Source organism: Hesperophylax consimilis, chromosome 8 (assembly GCF_061612785.1).
Source record: "Hesperophylax consimilis isolate HC1 chromosome 8, BYU_Hcon_1.0, whole genome shotgun sequence".
Lineage (NCBI taxonomy): Eukaryota > Metazoa > Arthropoda > Insecta > Trichoptera > Limnephilidae > Hesperophylax > Hesperophylax consimilis.
Window position 1 is genome coordinate 16,186,045 of NC_142843.1, and position 22,956 is coordinate 16,209,000.

Here is a 22,956-nt window from a genome sequence, read left to right on the forward strand (position 1 = left end):
CATGACCATTTATAATCCTCCAAACAAATATTAATGTGAGCTTCGTTTCAAAAACAGTTCTCCGGTTAGGGTGTAAGTTAAGGTCGCACGTTTTACGTCGTTGTAAAAAACTATAAAAGACGGATACTTTACTTTCAGGTAGAATATTGATTTTCCTCACATTTCTTGGGCTGTATATGATAATCATGCAGCATTTTTCCTAAAACTTGCAATGAAAATGCCGGGCATTTTGTAAAATTTTCCAAGATGGACACTGCAAGGTCGTTAGAAACATTTCAATATGGAGTGAAACCCTAGAAATTTTAATTCTTGGCGCCGACCTGCCAAGGCGCCATGGAGGCAAGGCGCTGATGATACTTAACACCTAACACAATGCCCTTGAGGTTTTTACTAGCGCCGGGCGCCATTTGGGGCCGGCCCCATAGGCACTCTACGCATAACTAAATACTACCGTAAACTTAAAACTAGTGAGGTACAAAAAAAATATGTATTGTGTAATAATAACTGATATCCTCCACAAGGATTTCAGCCCAATCATAAATTTAAAAGGAATAGAATTGTTTGATATCACCTAAAAAGGCATGTATTCATTTCAAACGATCCGAGATTGCATTTATTCAAATGCATTAAAATTCATACCCAATTTAGAAAGCAGATATTAAACGCATCGCTGGCTGCATACATCAGATGAAGCACCTGTCACTAGGCCTGGCTATAGACTGCCTAGCCCATAGCAGGCAGACTGCGGCCTAGCCAGTGGTTAGACCGCCCACACGACTGAAGCGACTACCAGGTTCTACAACTGAGAATAACTTTATCCTGATGCTAGTTTCCCCAGTACAAGTGGGTACTCCTATCTCAGGGGTCGGCAGACCGCGGCTACTCTTTTCTTAGGCATTTGTGGCTCTTAAAATCCAGCCTCACCTCCACTCCGCAGCCTCATTTTTATTAAATATAGACACATTCCCTGGTTACAATATTTGAAAATCTCCTACTACTACCACACTTAGCGGAAAATGTTGCGTTGTGATGGAGAGTTTAGCCAGCAGAGGAATTGAACGCACTATGTTTGGGTGGGACCCAAACGCGATGTCAACTTAGTTACCGACCGGACATTTTACACGGCCGCCTAACAAACTCAAACGGCACGATCGCAATGCATATTTTCTATTTTCTTGCTGTATCAAAATATAACTATCCATTGGAAATAATAGCTCGATGCCGTTAACGTACAACTCTATTCACGAAATTAATTTGGTACCATATGAAGTCCCTGACGTTGCCCGGGCTTTACGCAGGGTTTTTCAAAAACAGATGTAGGTGGGAAAAGGCGATGGTGGTGGTTTTTCTAAATTTCATGTAGACAGTGATCTTCCTCTTATTCTGAAGTGTGCAAAATTTCATCATTCTCGGTATAAAACTTTAGATTTGTAGTAAAAACAAAGCCACGCCGCCCACAACAAACACCCTTCTTTATATATAGAAGATAGATAGATTAATAGTACGAATATTATTAGCGCCACAGAGAAAATGTATATTTCGGCTCTACGAAAATTTTGAGATTCTGTTACTTAATATTAGTCTCTTCTTACTAGAAAGTCCGCCGACCCCTGGTCTATCCCATCCGATACAATACCTTATAAATTACATTGACGCAATATATGGCGAATGAATCATCAATCACAACTACTTCTGGTGAAGGTGACTGACTATATTGTGTGGTGACAGGGAGTTCTAATACCCGACGCGATCTCGATGTGCCATATGGCCGAAATGAAGTCTGCTAACCTAACTACTCATCACGCCGTTTCTCCGTAGGATGGAACGCCACACAACTCTGTTTTGGCACGCACTACTAGCTTATTCATTTACCGTTTTCACGCAACATCTACTATTATGTATTTAATCTATGTTCGGACTAAAGTATTTGATTCATTTGACCTTGTCATATCTTCCTGGAGTTTTCCCAACTTTACTTCATCCACTTGCTTGTCTTATATATTTCTCTGACACCTGAAGTTAACCACATTAGAATTAAAATATGCACCTTTATGAAACCAAAGGTTCCGACTTCAAAATTTGATTATTTCCAAAAATATATGTTTATTTCTAATAATTTAATTTGAAAGTGTATTTCATCACCTTTTAGAAACAGTTTTCTGATACGTTCAAAAATATTCCAATTATTTCGATTTTGTTGCAAAGTGGAAATGCTCCGACCTTCTGGCAGAATAGGACAGAGGCCTGAAGAGTTAAAGTCATATTTTAAAGCAACTCAATCGATTTAAAAATAAAATCTGATAAATATCAGTATATCTCACGGTAAGTCAACAAAATAAGCCGAGGGCTTAAATATTTGTTGAGTATTACGACATCTTCTTAGCATTCCTTTATGTATGAGCTTTTGCGGGAAACTTGGATGGACTTGAATTTTTATCGTGATTCTAAGCTTAAAATATGTCTGGATTTTGCAGCACGTTATTCCTGTAAATCGAAGCAATCAATGCCCATTAGGTTGGTTTTCTGATCGATTGAACATAGAAAGCAAAATAAGCCGAGGATAAACAATTTTCAGTAAGTTCCTACAGCATGAGTCGCGAGTAAATAATTGCAATATTCCAAGTAATCGAACTGCGGATAAGATGGTTGGTATGTTTGTTTGCAATTAGCAGAGAAGTTTACTTGTTCTTGGTGGAAGTTTGCTTTGCAGATGCTGCGGGAATTCCAGATTTAGTTTTAAGGTATGATGCTCCTGTATATCCAGTATTAACTCACTTTGGACGAAAGCCAAATAGAAATGTCGAACAAAATAGTATTTACTCAGTGAATTCGGAATTTGTGCAGTAAATTCTGTTTGGACTGGAATCTACAATGATATTCATATTCCCTTTGAGCCCATTCTTTAGAAATGTTTGAATAGAAAACCTTTCGCTGTTTTCTTATTTTAAATGTGAAGTTGATTCTCTGATCTGAGAATGTTGTTTGGTATCGAAAGGAAATGGTTTGACATTATTCAAATAATCAAATCAAATATCTCGAAGTAGACGTACAACAGACTGAGATAAATTTATCCATTTGCCATTCCGGGAATCTACTTTCTCTCTTTACCCTTTTATCATTAGTGGCTAATGTCGCCATTTCCTACACAGCGTGGCATTGGAGAAACACGCTCTATAAGAGCATTGATTTATTTAGACTAGTAGTTACCTACTATCGGGTTTCACCAACTTTCAACATTATTTCTACTTATTGACAAATATGGAACAAACAATTATGATTTCTTCTTATTTTTTTAACAGAAATTATTAAAAATCTTTTGAAGGAAATGACAATGATAATTAAATGATGCGGTATGTTGTGAGGCTGAAGGTAGTGGGGAGGGAAAGATGAAGGTGAGGAAATTCCTGGCTATTTAGATCTGGTCACCAAACACGGTTAAATCCATTTCAAGCAACGTTTCAATTCTGAATGTTGATCTTCCACCAGGGCGATAATGAGAGTAGTAATGATTAAATTGTGAAACAACACGAATCAATAAAATAAAATGAACTTGCGCACGACGGGATTTGATACCGCGACCTCCGGATTGCTAGTCGAGAGTCTTTCCCCTAGACTACGGAGGCCGTCATATAATAACTAATAACTAAAAAAATGTCTGTAATCGTAACAGGAATCGAATGCAGAAGTATGGATTACATGACATTACATACTACAGTACTTCCAACATACTTCCGGCCCACTGAGTTATCCTAGTGTTTTGTCCATGAAGCCTAAAAATAAAATTCAATCGCGTGTTAATAATTAAATACGTGTATATTTTGAGAGTATCTACCTAATTAATGCGAAGCGTGGATTAACATCAATTCAATTCAATTAGTTTATTCCTTTAAAAACATTACAAAATTACATTTTATTTCGTTTTTAAGTACATTTGTAAAATGGTATTACATAATAAGTGGTGTATAAACTATACCAGCATCAATAGAGCTTGCCTTTTAAAGGCAGCTTCACCGATGCTAAATATGTTGATATCCGAATTAATTCTGTTCAACAGCAAGACTGCTCTCCCCACCGGCATGACCATTGGCAAGTTAGTCCTGCAGGCCGGGAGATAAAACAGTCTATGCTGTCGGTGACGGAGATAACCATCAGGAACATAGAGACTAATACTCTCCATGATAGTCGGATTTACTAACCATCCACGAATCAGTTTGAAGAAGTGTGATACAATATGCACATCTCTTCTGACCCGTAGATGGTTCATACCGAGCATGCCCAAGAGAAAGTCAGTAGGATAGAGCCACGGGTAGTAGCCATACTCCCTCAGGTAGAGGACACATCGAGACACGCTAAACTTTCCGAGGGTTACCGGAGTTGGTTGGTTAAGCTAAACGTGTTTAGTACGTGGTGGATAAACGTTAAGTACGTTTAATCCCAAATTTGACCTATAAAGGAAAATGTTATTTAGGAAATATTAAGTAAGAAAGTGCGCAGTAACTTTAAAAAACACCACAAAAATCTTAAAATTTCGCTAGTTGCCGGTAGAGTGGAAGATACTCTCAGTATCGCCCTGGTGTAAGACCACCATTCAGAATTGAAACGTTGCTTGAAATGGCTTTAGCCGTGTTTGGTGACCAGATCTGAATAGCCAGGTACTTCCCCACCTTCCTCTTCCCCATCTCCCTCCCCTCCCCAATACCCTCAGCCTCACAACATACCCCAATTGGGGATGCCATAGTCTCACTGGCTCCAGACGGGAGCAGTTGGGACTCTTGTGCGGTAATACTGTAAAAAAAAAAAAAAAAAAAAAGACATTTATTTTGGTAGAAACGTAGATTAATAGTAATAATATTACTTTTATATTGTTGTACTTATGGATTAAGGCGAAGCTTAATGCTAAATAGTGATTTTCGATTAATCTAATTCAGAGGTTCCCAAACTTTTTTGCCCCGTAGACCACTTGCCAAAAATTTTTTTTTCCGTAGCTCCCCTGCCTGCCGAATATTGAATTTTCCTAAAACTATTAACGTCCCATGTGATAATCATTTATTTTTTTCGTAAAAGATTCCGTTCCCTTGCCTGTCCAACAACCGGGTGGCGGTATAGTTCTTCTGTCTTTACATTGTGCAGACAGGGGCGCCCTTGTGAGGTATTACATCAAATGAAAATGAAGCAGGATAAGTAACAGGAATTTCTTTCTGTAGCTGGCCCTACAGAACTGCCCCTTATGTTCTTTGTCAGTGCTTATTTCGGTCAGTTCTTCTTGTCACATGATATCCGATTCTTCAACGTTCCATTTCAATAGTCAAAATGTCCTCAAACTTAGTTTTGAAGTCTGTGTGAAATGCATTTAAATGTTGAACGTCATTATTACCCTGGACGTTTTTCAAAAACAAGTTGGGGAACTAGGAAAATTCGCGGCTTCCAATGTGCAATGTTTTGCTTGAATATATTAATTCTGACGAGAAAAGGAACGTAGACTCTATTTATATACCTCAATTAACAACTTTACGAAATATAAAAATACAAATATCAAATAAGTAATTTCTTAGTCTATTATATTTGTGTTAGGTCTATTGTGTCATTTACGGAACTCCTAAATGTTGACTTGAGGTAAATGGTGGTCCGCTCGTATGTACTCCCATTTGAATATCGTGGACCCCCAAATTTTTTTCTCGCTAGCATAGACCACTTTGGGAAACTCTGATCTAATTAAACGAATTTGTATTTTGAATACCAAAAAATATGCTTTAGGTAAATTAAAGCTTTTCCTATCGTCTCTGTCGAGTAGAATACAAATAAATATTTTAATTACTCAATAAAAAATTTAAATGAAAACTACTGAAAAATGTATTTATTCAATATACATGTATGAACGCATAAATGAAAAAACTTTAAAAAAATACAATATTAAGTCTTAGATTATCTGTGACAGTTTCCTTTGACTTTTTTGCGTTCTTATAAAATTGTTTACAAAATAATTAAAAACCACTTTTGCGCTTGAAATCGAGCGTTTATTGACTCCGTTTGCCAAGCGATTTTAATGCCTATTACCTATATTCGTGACGTTATAAGGCATAACAAGAATATACACATTTTTGGCTTGTAGTTTCCTCTTAAGCTCTGCACACAAGACTCCTAACTCCTGAATTTTGTATAAAATAAAAACGTCAGTGTGTCATTATTATAGAAGATAGAGGTTACTCATCTGGGAGTAATATACTCCCTACATGCTCACAGATTATTTTATTTATTTATTAACGCCCTATTGGGCTTTTACAGAAAGATTATGGATTAAATTGAAAACAACAGTACAACACAATTAAAAAAGGTATAAAAATAAAGCATAAAATACAATATACTTGCAAGTTTATTAAAATGCTAACTTTAAAGAACCCTTAAAATTTACACACGAGTAATGCATTTTTAAAAGATATTGTGAATACTTATGATAAATTATGCTTACTCGTTATTTACATTTACTAAAAAGTGCTGAACTAATTTGGCCTTGAATGTGTTAAAATTTAAATCGAAAATATCAGCGACATCTATCAGTTCATTGCCCAGTCTATGTATTCTCTGCATAACAGAATTGAACACGAATTTATTGTTGTGAAATAATATAATATATATTATCAAGAATAATTTTGAAAAAACTAAGGCTGGGATCTTTTAAACTCAGTTGAATTTGATAGATGATCAAATGTGACGGAAACACCAACATAAATGTTTTTTTTTTTTAGTTTTTGTTAAGTTAAAGGAAATATACATATTTCACACTCTCAAATTCCTTAATATTTTTATTCACTACCTAAGTAAAATTTTATTCGTAAATATGTACGTACATTTTGATTATTCTCACTATTCTCTGTTTTCAGGCTACCAGAAAGGAGATTGTATTTTTTTAATGTACCTACAGTGTACACCCTCATGGCCTATGTTTCTATAATATAATATTGATAAATAATATTCTAATGTTAGGGGTTTATTTAACTTAAAAAAAAGAATAATAACTATTGTATAATATATATATACACCAATACAATTATAGTTGAGATTATGCAGTCCAGAAATGTACGAATTACGTAAGAATTAAGTACGGTAATGAATTCGACCAAAACACGACTTACAGAAACGTGGCAAATTAGAGATAATCGTTGTTATAGAAGGAAACGATTAACAAACCTAACCTAACCTTAGCTTTGCAAAATGGTTCCGAATAAGTGTTCTATACAGCAAAGCGGGTACCATCTTGCTCTCCTTTCAGAACAAGTTATGCTAATTTAAAAGGTTTGTACCTACTATAAATCTTAGGTTTCATATCTTATTTTACTAAGTAAATACCTACCAAATAATGCTACTCCCATAATGTCATTGACACCGTATTCTGTAAGAAATAAAAACCAAATCCTACAACAACAGATTTTTTTATTTATAACGCCATAATTAACTACTCACATAAACGTACTGCATTTCCCTTCAAATATTTTATGCATCTCAGTAGACGTCGGTAACGCGATATTCCAACAGGATCGTCCTGTTGCTAACTGCTGTGATGGTTTTGTATCTACCAAAATACACCCAGCAACACGGCGCTGTACCCGGCGCGTATTCAAAGCATTCAAACTTACCTTAATTTACCTAAAGTGAACTTCATATGTAGTGAACTTCATATGTAGTGAACTTCATATGTAGGGAACTTCATGTGCAGTTTAGGCATGTTGAGTCTCTTCTGCAGCCTGCTCAAAGGAGTTAGCAGCATTGATCCATGTGCACCGGTGCACGTGCCCGAAACTCGGCGGACATGAGCGGAACACGAAACACCCATTGATAGATAATGTTGGCCTTATGAAAACGGGTAATTTCTTTTTTGACTCGACGTTGTGTAAGTCTCGTTTTTGTGTAAGACGGCTCGTATATGGAACGAGCCACCGTCATCTGTTTTTCCTCCTTTATATTGTAATTCGGCCTTCTTCAAGAACCGCATTAATACAGCCCCTACCTTAACCCGCTTCCAAACGCTGCCCCACCGGGGGGCGATATAGTTCTCCTATCTTTACACTGTACAGAAAGCTCTTGTGAGGTGTCACATAAAAAAAAGTGAACTGCATTTGCAGTGGACTTCATATGTAGTGAGATTCAAATGTGGTTAACATGATAATACGCAGGGAATCCTTCAGGACAACTCCAATGCTGGGCAGGGGTTCAAGGGCAATTCGCATAAATACATTCAAATTTAATGTGCAAACGTGTTCGCGTAGGTGGCGCGCAGAATCCGGTATTGTATTCGGTATAAAAGAGTATTCACGCCTTGGGTCCTTTTGAATAAACCAAGTCATATTAGGCAGGTATAAAGTATATGGACATCTGGAAACTTTAAATTGTGAATTATTGCTTAAACATAAACTGGTGTCCCCCGTGGATATGTTGTACTTTATAGAATATTTTATAGCTTTGCGTTTTTGGTCAGCGTGCTCGATTACGATTGTGAAAAATTATCTTTTTAAGTTCACTAGAATCTTTTCATTTTTCGGAAGTTAATAATTATTTTTTCAAAGCTCGGTAAATTACTGCTCTAAGCTTAAAATATCTGGGATGTACGGGAAATTACAGACTGAAAAAGCTGTGCAAATTTCATAACGGCAGCTTTCGAAAGAGAATGACACAAACAGAAAGCTATTGATATTACAAACAACTGTAGGCATATATTCGTTTTCCGATATAATTCCATGAATATTCCAGCTTGAAAGACATAGCCGCGACCTAAAATACATATTGGTTTATTTACTTTCGTGGAAGTATGATACCCATTTGCCATAAACATTGATATGTATGTTGCTGCCGCTTAGAGTTCCGATGAAACCTCTCTTTCAGTTTCATACGTCGTTTATGAGAAAGATGGAACGGTTACAAAGGAGCTATCATCACCATCATAATGATAGTGACAGAGTCATCGGACTCTCCTACAGCCTTGTGATGATCCTCCACTAATATCAAAACCTTCTAGATCACAAGGCCGGGACACTGAATCAAATCAGCATTCTAATTTGTATGGGATCCTCGAAAAATGTTTTTTTTTTAATTAGTAAAATATTTTTAGATTTTCAATAAATAAGAAAATTGGAACGATTTTTTTTTAAATCAATACAAGTTGGCTGCTTTTAATGAGTTTCCCGGCCTTGTGATCTAGGAGGTTTTGCTATTCACTGGACAGATTTACGACTCCCGCTCGATATAAAGCAGATCACGATCACATGCACAAAATAATTTGGGTTTTATAATAATATATTATGTAACATAATAATAATTAGATAATTTGTAGAGCGCCGTTTATGTAAAAATCACGTCAAGCTCTAGCATTCTCTACCCACCAGCTTATTGACGCCTACCTACGAATAACAGATTATAAAAAAATAAATTCTTTTATATCCAGGCGCACATATTTGAATTCGGCATGCATATTCGTAAGAATTGAAAAAGAGGTATAGACAAAGAAGGGTTAAATATAAAAATACTTTTGGTAAAATATCATGCGCCTAATTACGATTAGCTTACGAAGTTATACATACCTACTTAATTAGTATGTAATAATTCATCTGCCCATCTTCTACGAAGGTACCTCTAGTCTACAGGTACATATTCTATACAGTAGTATACGCAACAGTGACGTGCATTAACATTTCGCGATATTCGGATTTTTCAGTAAAACATTATTATTTCCATTTCTCAATGCATCCATAAAAGAAAAAATAGCTTGACGCCATGAAAAACTGGAATTAGAAAACAAAACAATTTTTTTGTTGTTCTTGAAAATTTGAAAACTCAGGTAGGTACTATAAGTAGGTACTGAAGGTAGGTAGTGTAAGTAGATACTGAAAGTATATACTGTAAGCAGGTACTGAAAGTAGGCATTGTAAGAAAGTACTGTAAGTAGGTACTGTAAGTAGGTACTGTAAGTAGGTACTGTAAGTAGGTACTGTAAGTAGATACTGTAAAGAGGTATTGTGAGTAGGTACTGAAAGTAGGTACTGTAAGTAGATACTGTAAGAAGGTACTGTGAGTAGGTACTGAAAGTAGATACTCTTAAGTACCAAGATATTTCACTAAAATGATATTATAGAATTTGACAAAAAAAAGTATCTACCTATTTTGTATGCAGTGCAATTTGTCTGCCCTTTTAAAGATGATAATCGAAGATTCATTCGTCATAAATGAAAATTCGTTAAACTTTCCAAGCGGACAATTGAATTGAATAACATCGATCACAGAGACGTTCCTTCAGACTGCAGGCACTTGAAAAGCATGCGAACAATATTATTACTTGGCATTTGCAATTTATTGTGATTCATCTCTAGTCTCTCTAGCAGTAATAGTGTATAATTTCCCACAGAGATCAGGCTAGCTGACGAGACACGAGACTTCACATTTATAAATGCCAAAGGGAAAAATTAGAAACAGTTCAACCAAACAAAAAAAATGCAGTCAAATTGCTATTGCTTGATCCTTGCTAACATTCTTCTAGGTCATGCGTCGCACGCTTCACGGTGGTAGGACGGAACAAATGATGCATTCTATCAAATGACAAAACAGTAAAAACAACAAACTGATTAATGTATTTATTAGCTATTATAATGCACATTTTAAAGACCATTACGTTGCATTTGAATAAATACTGAATAAATTACTGAAAAGATATGTCAATGAATAAAAAAGTTTAAAAACAGGCGTACCGCTGATAGTTCCGTTATAACCTTTCTCATATAAATGACGCATGTAACAAAAGAGAGGTCACAATGGAACTCTCAGCGGTGAGACCACAGATATTAAAATAGTATTCAAAGATGATCAATATTTATTTAAAGCTCATACTCATAACAAAGGTATTGCGTATATTCATGTAAAAAGTATTAGAATGTTTATTTACAGATAAAAATGCTGCAGTCTTTACATTTTTATGATCGATTTCCCAAATGGCACTTCAAATTAGTCAAATAAGTGCGCATCATTACGCAAACGGTGACAGAAATATTATTAGTGCGGCCCAAAAATCTGGTAAAGAGATGAAAAATAATTTATTATTATTTACGAGCGTTGACAGCATCAGTCAGCTGTTGAAGATTGCACGCGCCATTTGCAATGTGTCGCCTCTTCTGGCGCGGAAATAATTCCACAAAAAATATTCGAAATATAAAATCGCACCGCGAGAATGGAAAAGAAACGGATTGGGTAGGTACCTATTTAATATTATGGGGAAACTGGGGTAAACGAACCGCGGTAAGTAGGTACCTTCTTCTGACGAGCCTATTTTAGCTATGCACCGTCTAGACTGAACTTTTATGCTTGTAGACGTAGTACCTACCGCATTTTGTTTGTGGTGGAACTTGTAAATTATTATTACGCCCGTGCAAGGCGCGCTCGATTGTATTTTCGCGACGGGAAAAAGGCCATCCGAGGCGCGGATTTAATTAATACGAATTAAAATAGAAAAGCCGGAATTCATTCATCATGCCGAAATTAACAGCCGTAAAATAATACATTAAATTAATGTAATGAATAGAGGTAAATACATAGTACGTAGGTACTTAATTAAGATGCAAACTTAAAGGCAGGCTATTTATATTAATTTGAGTGCAAAAACGTTAATAGGTGTATATCTAAGCATTATTAGGAATACGCAGTAGAGTAGGGTGATAAAAATAATTAAATGTTCAAGATCTAATCCATATAAATAAAAATGTAAATGCTTGTTTGTCCAAAATCTTAAATTTCCTAATGTTTTGAAATTTTGACGCAATGTTGCATTAGAATACGCGTGTGTTTTTATATACCTATATTATATAGATGTCACCTGTGACAGATAAAAACATGCTTTTTTGAAAAACAGCGCCATCAGTTGGACGTAAAAGCAAACCGCGCCATTGATTCTCTATCTGCGACAGACTGACCAACAGCAGCGCGTGGCGGGGTACAGAAAATAATAAAATTGTAGATAACGTATGTATAGGAAATATAATCGTAAAAATTGTAAAAATAAATTGAATGCACGGGAATCCTAAGCAATATGCATGAATACAGGCAAATCATTTTAAAGAGTGCACATTTAAATGCACCGATAGTATAAAAAGTTTCAAAAAAGTTTTTCGGACTTGCCTGCAGCTCCTCTTACCCCGCAAATACCCAAAGTTACTCGGTGCGTAGCTACGTTTATCAATTGCAGTTAAATTTACACTGGCGATTCAATTCGAAAATATTCTCTTTTATGTTTTTTGTATCATTCTTCAGCTTCCTAACAAAACAAAATGATTATTATATTAAAAAAAAAATCGAGTAGGTACACCATTACACAAATGGTAAAATAAAGGGTTTCTTTAAAATGATTTATGTGTAGTAAAATGTGCATTTTGATGATTTATCCAGTAAAAAAAACTACACTAGCAAGAATATATTTATTTGACTACTTGCATAAATTATTGTATTTAATATTTTTCACTTCTTTTCTGTTTTTATTCTTTGTGGTGTGTATTGTTTTTTTGTCCATTGTTATTATTACTTAGAAACGCGGAATATATTGCATTAAAATGATTTACCTTTACACGTCTACACAATCTTTATTAAATTATTACGTCATCCCACGGGTCCGTAAGCAATCGACTTAAACCAAGCGCTGTAAGACCCTGCGCAGAAAATTAAGTTTGTTATAGTAAGGTACCCTCTGCAGTGCAGTTCAGTGTGGAACTTTTTGCTTAGGGTCCTACAGCATTTGGTTTATGACGATTGCTTACCGACCCGTGGGACAACGGACTAACTAACTGATGTAAATTTCCAGTTTTTATGAGCTGTGGAGCATTGAAATTCCAATATGCCAGTAAGTAAAATAAGAGTCACAGAATGGTTTTATGAATATTCATAGGATCTATCGATCCTATAAAGTTGAGAACTTTTACATAAATAAAATTAAAAAAACATACTTATTACAAATTATTACCCACTCATACCTATTATGTAGGTACCCCAAGAACTTCTGAAAGAATTTCTGCTCGAAAATATTAAAAAAAATGATAATTATTAAAATTACTATGCACAACAAATAGTTTGGTGGTGCAAGCTCAATTTGAAAAAAATATTCAATTATTCTGCCCGACCTACATAGAGCGTTCCCCGTGCACACCTTGAGGGAAATTAAAATATCCATTAGCAATGGATAACGCTCCCGATCCCCGAGCAATCAAGGTAAAATAAATATTACCCATTCCACACAATCGCCCCACCCTACCCAATACTCTATGAGAATGGCTTTAGAAGTGACTAGCAAGTAGCTTCTAAATCCATTCCAAAATCTGGAGAACCATTCGAAAGGGGAGATTTAAAATAGGTCCAATTGTTTCAATAAGTAATTGGCGTCGAAAAAAAAAAGTTCTATAAATTTGAATGTGTTTTTCACCAAACCCCAGTAATCAACTAAACAAGACGCCATTCCTGGAAGGGTAGGCAGAGGGGGTAAACTGTCACACAACTCTGTCTCAGCCTACTCTCCTTGCTTCATTAACTTTCACGTGTCGTCTCATAATATAAACATACTCTTCTGTATGAATGACATGACCAGACTCAAGTATTTGATTTACTTGGTCTTGATTCACTTCTTCTGTCATTCACTTTCGGGTCATATATTCGCCTGGCACTCCTTTCTTTGTTTATCCGCTCCACATGTGTAAACCATCTAAGCGCCCCTTTATTAATTTTATCCATTATTCTTACATAGGCCTTGCATTCTTTCTGGATCTACACATTCAACAGTCACACATGGTTTTAACCCATATACGCCTCAGTGATCTCATTTTTACAGCATTCGGTCTACTTTCATCCTACCTCTGTCAGTTCCAAACCTCACTACCATACAGCAGGGTTGGTATCTGCAATCCATTTTGGACTGCTAACTGCGCTTCTTTGGACAATTTTTCTGTAGCGCCATATAAATTTTATGCCTAAGCTGAATGTGTTCCCCAATGTAAAATTTTACCAAACTGTCATTACAAATTTTTGCATCTTACAGTTGAGCGTACAGTTTTGAAAAATTGAATCCTGCAACCTAACATTTTGATTTTTTTTTATATATATATTTTTTTTTATTGCAATTTTTTTAATACATACAGGTACATATATAATTATACAAAATATAAGGCAGTAACAAAAAAATCCCACAAAGGCGAAGCCTGTGCGTGGGCAATATAAGGTATGTATTCAAAACAGTGGTGGTTACATTATCTATTTAACCGGTCAGCAACGTAAGCAGATATACACGATAAAATAACGATAGAAGTCAAGTACAATAAGCGTGTTTACACGTCAACGCGTGTCTCTCCATAGAAATCGTTCTTACTCCGTTATTATTTTAGTTACATCCCTCAAACAAAAACTAAAAGGTCGATTATAGATCAAGCTACACATCACTACCAAGTTGTCTATGGAAATACAAAACAGGAATCTGCTGACAGTCGCATAATTGACACAACATTTTTACCCGCGCAAAATGTCTGCCGGTAGCGCCGCGCGCTTCACATATTAAATTTTTATAAAATATTTTTATATGAAATGATAAAAAAATGAGGTGATAAAAGTGTTTATTACACATATATACAATAGAATAAATATTTTTGTTCACATAATCTGTGATTTTAGTACCATTTTCACCTAAAAACATGACGTGAGTCATTTTTAACCTATTTTTAATGTTTGCGTTCTAAATTTTAATATTTAAAAATGCTAATATTTATTTGTAATATAATAATTTGAAAGCTTATTTTGTAACTTTTCTAAAACAGTTTTTACTATTCGGCTACGTTCAGAAATGTTTCATTTATAGAGCTTTAATTGTGAAGCGGTAATAACAAAAAGTTTTCGTAAAATGTCATTTCGTTAAAGACAGTTAAAGTGCTTACATGGCGATTTTCGGAGGGGTTAAATGAAAAAAGAAATATGAATAAAGAAAAAACATATATACAGTACATATAGTTATTTTTGCGTATTTAATAAAAAAACAGTTTAAAAGAAGTTAAATTAAGTTAAGTTTTTTTTTTTTTAAATTTAGATGGTAATATATTATCATATACCTACATATAGGTATCATAATCGTAGTATAATTTATAGAAAAAATTCTCTCACTTTCAGATACTTTTTTACCCAGCTTTTGACATTTATTTTATATGAGTTTAAGTTTTGGCACATCTTGATGGAACTCGGCAAGGAATTAAACAATTTTGGGCTTTAACGTGTTTAATGTTAAAAGTTAATGTGTCTTTGGGCTAGCCTAGTTTTGCAGTGAGGCACTGTGTACACGCATATGTTGTGTCTCTGGCTAGAACGATTTGGATTTTTACAGAAATTATAAGGACGAGTGTATATAAATTTAAGACATTGGACACAGTAGATCCGCCTTAGTTTACATTCAAGGAATAAAATTTGTCACAAGTAATCTATGATTTCACTAGTTTTTTTTTTTTGCCAACTGAACACAACGTCAACCTCCCCAAAATACATAACAATTATTAAGGCGATGCACTACCTCGTGTAATATTTTGAATCGAGCCGCGATCAATAACACACCTTACGTAGATGGCGATACGGCTTAAATTCCCGCTTAACACCATCCACCTGTTTTGATTTATGCAAGAAAAAAACATCGCCAAAAAGTGCCTTTTATTTTATTTTGTGGATGTTCACGCACAAATATTAAAAAAAATAAAACATTTTATAAATAACTTAATTTGCCACATTATACAATAAAACAATAACCGAAAATGAGTTCGTAAGTAGGAGATTTCGAATTTTAAAGCAGTTTTCAGAGGCCTATACATTATTTTTTTCTGGGCTTATAAAAAGACTTATCTAAAAAATACTCAATTATTTCAAAGGCCAAGATGTATTCTACTCGCAGTATTTAATTAAAGCATCTGAAACATTTCTAGGCGACCAAATTTTCAAACCAAAAACACATGATTTTAAATTACTACGTGTGGCATCGCCTTAACAATTAACTACCAGAATGTACTATCGGGTACAGGAATAAGAACATGTTCAGGTTGCCAAGCAGCCCTTATGGCGTTGGAAAGAAACCGATGCGACTCCAGACTGGTGATGGAATGCAGGACTATTAAAGAACTTGCTACCATTAATAAAAATAACCCTGATCTGCATACCGGGACATAAAGGTATGGAGGGTAACGAACGGGCTGGCGGACAAACAAGGAAGGGGCAGAAGCACCTATATACAGATTGAAAGGTGGGTCAAATACCAACACTGAAAAGATAGGGAGATTTCACTCGGAATGAGACAATCCAAAGTACTCATAAAGGGACCAGATCCCAGACGAGCCAGGCAACCACTCAATATGGACAGAAACTCACCGAGGGAACTGGCAGGACCACTAACAGGATCACCACCGCAGTAGGTGTGAAGACGATGAAGAGACATCAATTCACATATGGTGCTGATATCTCGCCCTGATGGGAACAAGGCTCAGATAACAGAGAAAACACATTGAGACAGCCAAATATCCAATGACAACCCTGGTGAACTTTATCAAAGGTACCGGGTTACTGTTAAAGGAATGAGGTGAAATGAAAGATAGCACAACGGGCCCATGGCCTGAGTGCTCACAGGAATTATCTGTAAACTGTCTCTGCTTTATTTTAAAAAATGACCAATACTTTGAAGGTACCAGAAGAAATATAAAAAGTAAACAGGTTTTTATTTTACTTTTTCCTACATATTGTCTCCTGCGGAATGAAGTTACGTACAAACAGATGCGGATAATAATAATTGCTGCCAGAATAAACTTAAACACCTTTAGAGAATAAATTAAGAAATCATTGCACAATAATGGAAATAAAAAGTGTTGGGTGATAATATTTAAAAAAAAAATCAGTGTAATCTGGGAAAAAACCCAATGCTGATGTCTTTTTGTTTTACTCAGTATAAATATTTGCAAAAAAATTTCTTTTGGAACCGAATGTATATAAATTTTATGAATAATTTTTTTATTATTAGTTGGGTAACTTGATAAATAATATCTAACACCGAGTAACACTTTGTGTTAGATTTTGTGTATTTCAATGTGCATTAATTATCGGTTGTATCATTCTTAAATTCCAATTTGACATCGGCAATGGTTAGTTCTACATCATCAGGTAGTAATTAAATCAGATGTTCCAATGCGTAAGAATGACCTACTACTATACATAATGGCATCACTGCAATTTTCCACTTTGCTTTTGGTTTTTGTAAAGTTGGAAAGTGGCCAAACACTAATAATAATTTGCATTCACCATACCTATGTATACAGCGCAGTTGACATAAAAAAATCTAAATAAATTTTTTACATCTATAAAAGATGTTTAAAATGCAAATGTTATAAAACTTATTTCATACAATTGTGGTAATATCTCAGGGAGTTCACTAAAAATAATTATTTTTGAAAGGGTTAATCAGCAGATGAACACTCAGTAGAAATTGAGTGTTCATTCAAATGTACTAATGTACATTTATTATTTCATAGTATTGGCCACATGGCTCAACTAGGAAAGTATGAAAAAATGTTGAAGATTTGCCTGAGGCCTTCAATAAGCTGGGTGAAATTGAAAATCATTTTTTTGTTTAAACAATATATTCATGACTTAATCTATGTGATTAGTTCGAGTTCAGTGCTGAAGAACTGTTCTGGGCTGCAGTCTGCAGGTGCAGGATTAAGATAGAATTCTTTCAAAGACTTACCGATAGCACGGGAAACCGCCAGCACTCCATTCACCCTCCAGATGCCATCGAAGGTGACCTGCCCTCCCAGCTGGACTATGCGGTTGTTCTCATCCTAACAAGAACATTTTCCAAATTATATTTATTTTATGTGCGCACCACTTGCAGTTAGAACTAAGAAAAGGAGCAGGTGGCCAAAAACTTGATGAAAAATCTATTTTTTGCACAACATATAATGCGAATAACGTCATTTAAGGTTAAACTAACGGCGTAAATTTCCTAAAAACACTAACAATAACGAATAAAACCGTAGCTTTCTTTAGTAATACAGAGAACTTTGAAATTGTAATTAATAGAAACGACAATTCTCCGGAAAAAGCTACCATTAACGCCATCTAAGAATTGCTGTTGCTATTAATTATGTTTTCGGTTTGAGTCTCCGCTTACTGTAGTTCTAACATATTCCACTAGATGGACTACAGAGTGCATAAAAACAACTTCAAATTGACATATTTGAATATTTCGCTGTGCTTAAATAAACCAAGTAAATTACCTGTCGGGAAGGTTTGTGAGGTCTGACCAGCTGTATCAGGGATCCATCTCCAACCAGTAGTGCTTGACTGTCTCCAGCCCATCCGACAAGAAGGTTATTGTCTTTTAAGTAGCACACAGCTGCTGTGGTTCCCTGGAAAAAATAAATTAAAATCAGCATAAGAAAATAGAAGCTAAATAACCTCTCGGCTAGTGAATTTTGGGTAGTGAGTTCTTTTCTTATTTTTTTTTAAATTTATTGTCACAGATTAACTAATAATAAGCTTATATTTTGAATAAAAATTTCCATCCATATAAATCCACGCAAATAAACCAAAAAACAACTGATAAGTTTTAGTAATAAAAAAGTTAAATAGGACAGTGTTCTCCATAGAATATCCACAGTGTAATGGTCTATGGATTTGAATTGTGTTTTGAGAGATACCGGGTTTAGTACCTGTGAAGGAGCAAAAATCAATATCCGCTAAAAATGTTTTAAGAAGAATTATATTATATATGCATATGCAATATGAATAAATATTTTTGTCCATACACAAAACACAATTCTTTAAAAGAAAAGCATTCAAATACAATATTGTATCGGTGATTCAATCCAATAAAGTGTTTGTATGCCTTTCTTGAAAGAATTGAGTTTGTATAGGAAAGTATTTATTTTATTTATTTATTTTTTATTTTTTTTTATTTGGTACAATATTTTTAACATTTTAAGTTTTCCAGTAATGTAGGCCTCACTGGGTGGCTTGCCCGTGCTGAGGCCTTCATGATTCATATCGCATACGTACAGTCGCTAATAAATAATTCTTCTTAATATTTTAAGGCATAACTTGCAAAATGTGTTTTTTCTAAAATAATTAAATTAGTGCCATCCACGAAAGAGCAAATTATGAATTCTTTCAAGTATACCCTTGTGTTTGAAATCCTAACAAAATTTATTTTAAAGCTATTAAGTAACATTGATGTATACTAATAAGCTGCCAATTAAATCTAATATCTGGTAAGATTAAACCAAGAAAGAATTTATGATGATTCATCATCATCATCACTTTTGGCTCTACAACCCCTGGTGGGTCTTGGCCTCCTCAAGAGTCTTCCTCCACTCATCTCGGTCCCGCGCCAGCTCTCTCCAGTTTCGAAGCTTATTAAATTGATGATTAAATTGGTAAAAATAGAATGGTATCTATTGATATCAAATGACAATAATATAATACTATTGAATGCAAACAACCAAGTTGTTGGACGCTATTACCGAAGTGCAATAATGTAGTGAAAAAAGTATAAATTACCCCGCTAGGTTCCTTTGATACGAAGCTTGCGTCTGTTTTGATGAATGCCTCTCTCATGGCGGCCTGAGGGTTGGTCTTGTAATGGGGGCTGTTCACGAAGTTGAGGTGGAGGTGTGCCGCTGAGTACGAGGCAGCCAGGGGGCCACAGTGACCATCGTAGACTGCGTAGAAACTGGTCAGTTGATCGTCCTGGAAAAATACCTTAAGTACTTATTTTGTGCTCTTGTTATTATATATAATTATTGAACTCCTTTGTACAACAGAACTCTCTATGATAACTTGTAGTGCACCCGCTTATATCGATCATACTCAATTTATTATTTTATGTACTTATACACTTATTATTGTACTCCTGAACTTATAACAATGTATACACGTAAAAGCCTTTAAGGCGTGAATAAATAAATAAATGTTATGCTTTCGGTGTGCAGCAGGAAACAAAAGCGGGGTGCAGCTGTGCGTAAATGAGATTAACAGTATGGGAGAATAATATTTTATTTCTTTCATACTATTAATAGAACATGGCCCAACTCCATTGTTTCTATTATCCATGGTAGAATCACAGGTTTTATATAGTACTTACATATTAGTAAGATTGTGACACAGCGCCTTGAGGTGATTTTGCACAAAAACAGCGCTATTTATTTATTTATTAAGACATACACAGTACAATAAGATACATAAGAATATTTTCCTTTATTACATAGTTGGACGGTACCTATTACGTATATCCATAAAATATCATTACGTGATTTTGCCTGAGAGTCACAAGTCATCCAAATATTATTATTATTATGTTTCTGCATGCGGTTTCATACTATTAATAGGTTTATAGATGGTACTGGTAATTCGTTATAAAGATTAATCAAAATAGTGATTTGGCATTAAGATTCGCCTTAATGTAGGGTATAATAATTAATTCGTAGCATTAAATTGCAGACTTTTATGATATACTTTATGCAAGCATTATAGTTATTGTATCACAGCTAAAAAAAGGTATGTGATGTAAGCATTATTTTATTCAAGAACGAATACCGTGGTTCAAATCATCCTATTAAGAAGATAACAGATAACCCCTAGGCTAATGATGATTTAATATTATTTAATGTCTTTAAATGTCATGCATAAATTTAATGGTGTCAGGAATATAGCACAACAGTCATAACAATTCTAATTGAAATATCAAGGTTCATGTTGACACTTTTTTGAAGTGAAACTTCTTTACGCGCGTCATGCAATTTCTAGGACCGGAGTAAAACCGACTCATGACCGAAACGAAAATGCGGGTACCCCCACCACCGATTAAAGTTCATTTGATCTAGTCAAAGTTTTGAAGTAACATATAAATGCTTCTTAGCTCATCTCGACAACTGGCGTTGGTGGTGTAATGGTCAGCATAGTTGACTTCCAAGCAGTTGATCCGAGTTCGATTCTCGGCCATCGCAAATTATTTTTTTGTTTTTAACGCCTTTTTCATTCAATATCTTATTTTTTAGTAGGTCAGAACATTTTTTAAAAGAAAATAATATTGCAAAATAATAAAAACACTTATCTCACTGTGATAAAACATTACTCCGCTAGAGCGCGCTTTGCGTTATTGTGTTGGATTAAAATTATTATCTAATCCGTATATTATGATAATTGTATTACATTTATTTAATTAATTTATTTATTTTGATAATATGTAATAATTTACAGAAAAAAAAATTAAAACTATCTCCCTCTGATAAAATATCCGTTCGCTAGAGCGCACTACGCGATCTTGTGTGGGATTCTATTTCTGTACATTGTACATTATTTTTAAAAATATATTATATTTTGGGTGTGATGTAGGTAACATTATAAAACATAACAAGCTCTCATATTTTCAGAACCTACATAATATAATCAATTTATGCGGCTTTGCTTACAGTTGGTGCTCAGCGTGGTTGGCTTTCAATCAGTTAAGCGAGGTTCGATTCTCGGCTGTGGCATTTTTGAAGTGAAACCTTGTTGAGGTGGGGGAGCCGCTCACGAACGTTCTCTCTCTTCTCTTCTTTCCTCTCTCTCAGACACCAGCGAACTGCGCCACGCCAAGCATCAGCTGAAACTAGAAGTTTCACTTCTGTCTTGCGTAGGCTTGACACACCCACTTTTTTATTTCATTGTGGTGTCTATGCACCAGGCGCGCTAGGAAGGTCGATCGATTGAAACCCTAGATCAATATGATATTGACTATATCCAACATCTATGGTTATTAGACGGCTTAGGAGGTTTGTCTGAGAAAGATCAGCAATTGATATAAAATATTCCGAGAGCCGGTAGACAAAAGCCGCTTAATTAAGCGCGTCATCTTGGCTGTCACTAAGCTTCGGTAAATTATCAATAAACACAACTTTTTGAAAGTTCGCAATGCAAAATTACTAGCTTATTAATGAGCGGAGGCTTACTAACGAAGTTCGTAGAATTGAAAGCCGTCGTTTACGCGATCGATTGAAATCCTCCGAGCTTGGAGAAACAGAAGTCAGAAAGTAGTTCCGAATATCACGAGGGCGATTTTTTTTATTTATTTCGTTGTCTAACAATACGCCTATTGAGGGAAACCGTGCTCGGGAAATCGACAATTTCCCCAGTCAGTATGTCAGGCGCTGGAGAGGTTGTCCTTTCGGCTGGTGTGAATTATTTGGCGACATTTATTATCTGTGCTCGTCGTTTTTTTTTTAACATGGCTGATTTTCATGAACAGGTGACGAATCATGGTGCTATGGATAAGACCCTGAAACAAAGCAACAATCAATCTGATGGGAGACTTCAAATCTCGCCCAAAAAACCTCATCAAGTGAAATCATACATCAAGATGTTTGATCCCATGTGATCACATTTGTGGTTCTCAAATTTGAGTTTTCTCCATAGCATCATCCTTGTAGGCCGTTTTTAACACTTCAATAGTTTCTGTGCCAGTTTTCAAAACTTCACCGACGTGCGCTGTTCCTGAAAATCAGCCATCGCAAAAACGACGAGCAAACAAAATGACTGTCGGGTCAATCCGCACCAAATCATCCAGAAAATTTTGGATTTGTCACCCACCATCTCAGATTTTGATGAAACTTTAAATTTTTAATCCTTCCATATAGATAAGAAAATATACCAAATTTTACCTTCCTACCTCAACTCGTTTTTTTTTATGGGCAGTTGAAGTTTGGGCAAAATAAGCGTTTTTACATATTCCGAGCACTCCGGAAGAGCTTGTACCTTCAATGAAAAAAAATTGTATCTTTGTCATTTATAGTGCAAATGCAATGAAAATTTTCAATATTATCAAGAAAACTATGCTGATTGCAGAAAAAAATAAATAAACCCTTTACATTTATCTACTTGACTTTAAAAAATTACCAA

General features: G+C 35.1%; 1 protein-coding gene across 3 annotated transcripts in view; it reads right to left on the bottom strand.

Moving 5' to 3' along the window:
- LOC149421624 (uncharacterized) overlaps window positions 1-22,956 on the bottom strand; it is a 304,814-nt gene that overhangs the window by 214,820 nt on the left and 67,038 nt on the right. For all 3 annotated transcript variants that reach the window (XM_089634946.1, XM_089634947.1, XM_089634948.1), the window contains exons 5-7: window positions 19,582-19,770; window positions 18,300-18,431; window positions 17,768-17,861 (exon numbers count right to left, since the gene is read on the bottom strand). In XM_089634946.1, coding sequence (XP_089491072.1) covers window positions 17,768-17,861; window positions 18,300-18,431; window positions 19,582-19,770 — 415 coding nt within the window. The remainder of the gene's footprint in view (window positions 1-17,767; window positions 17,862-18,299; window positions 18,432-19,581; window positions 19,771-22,956) is intronic.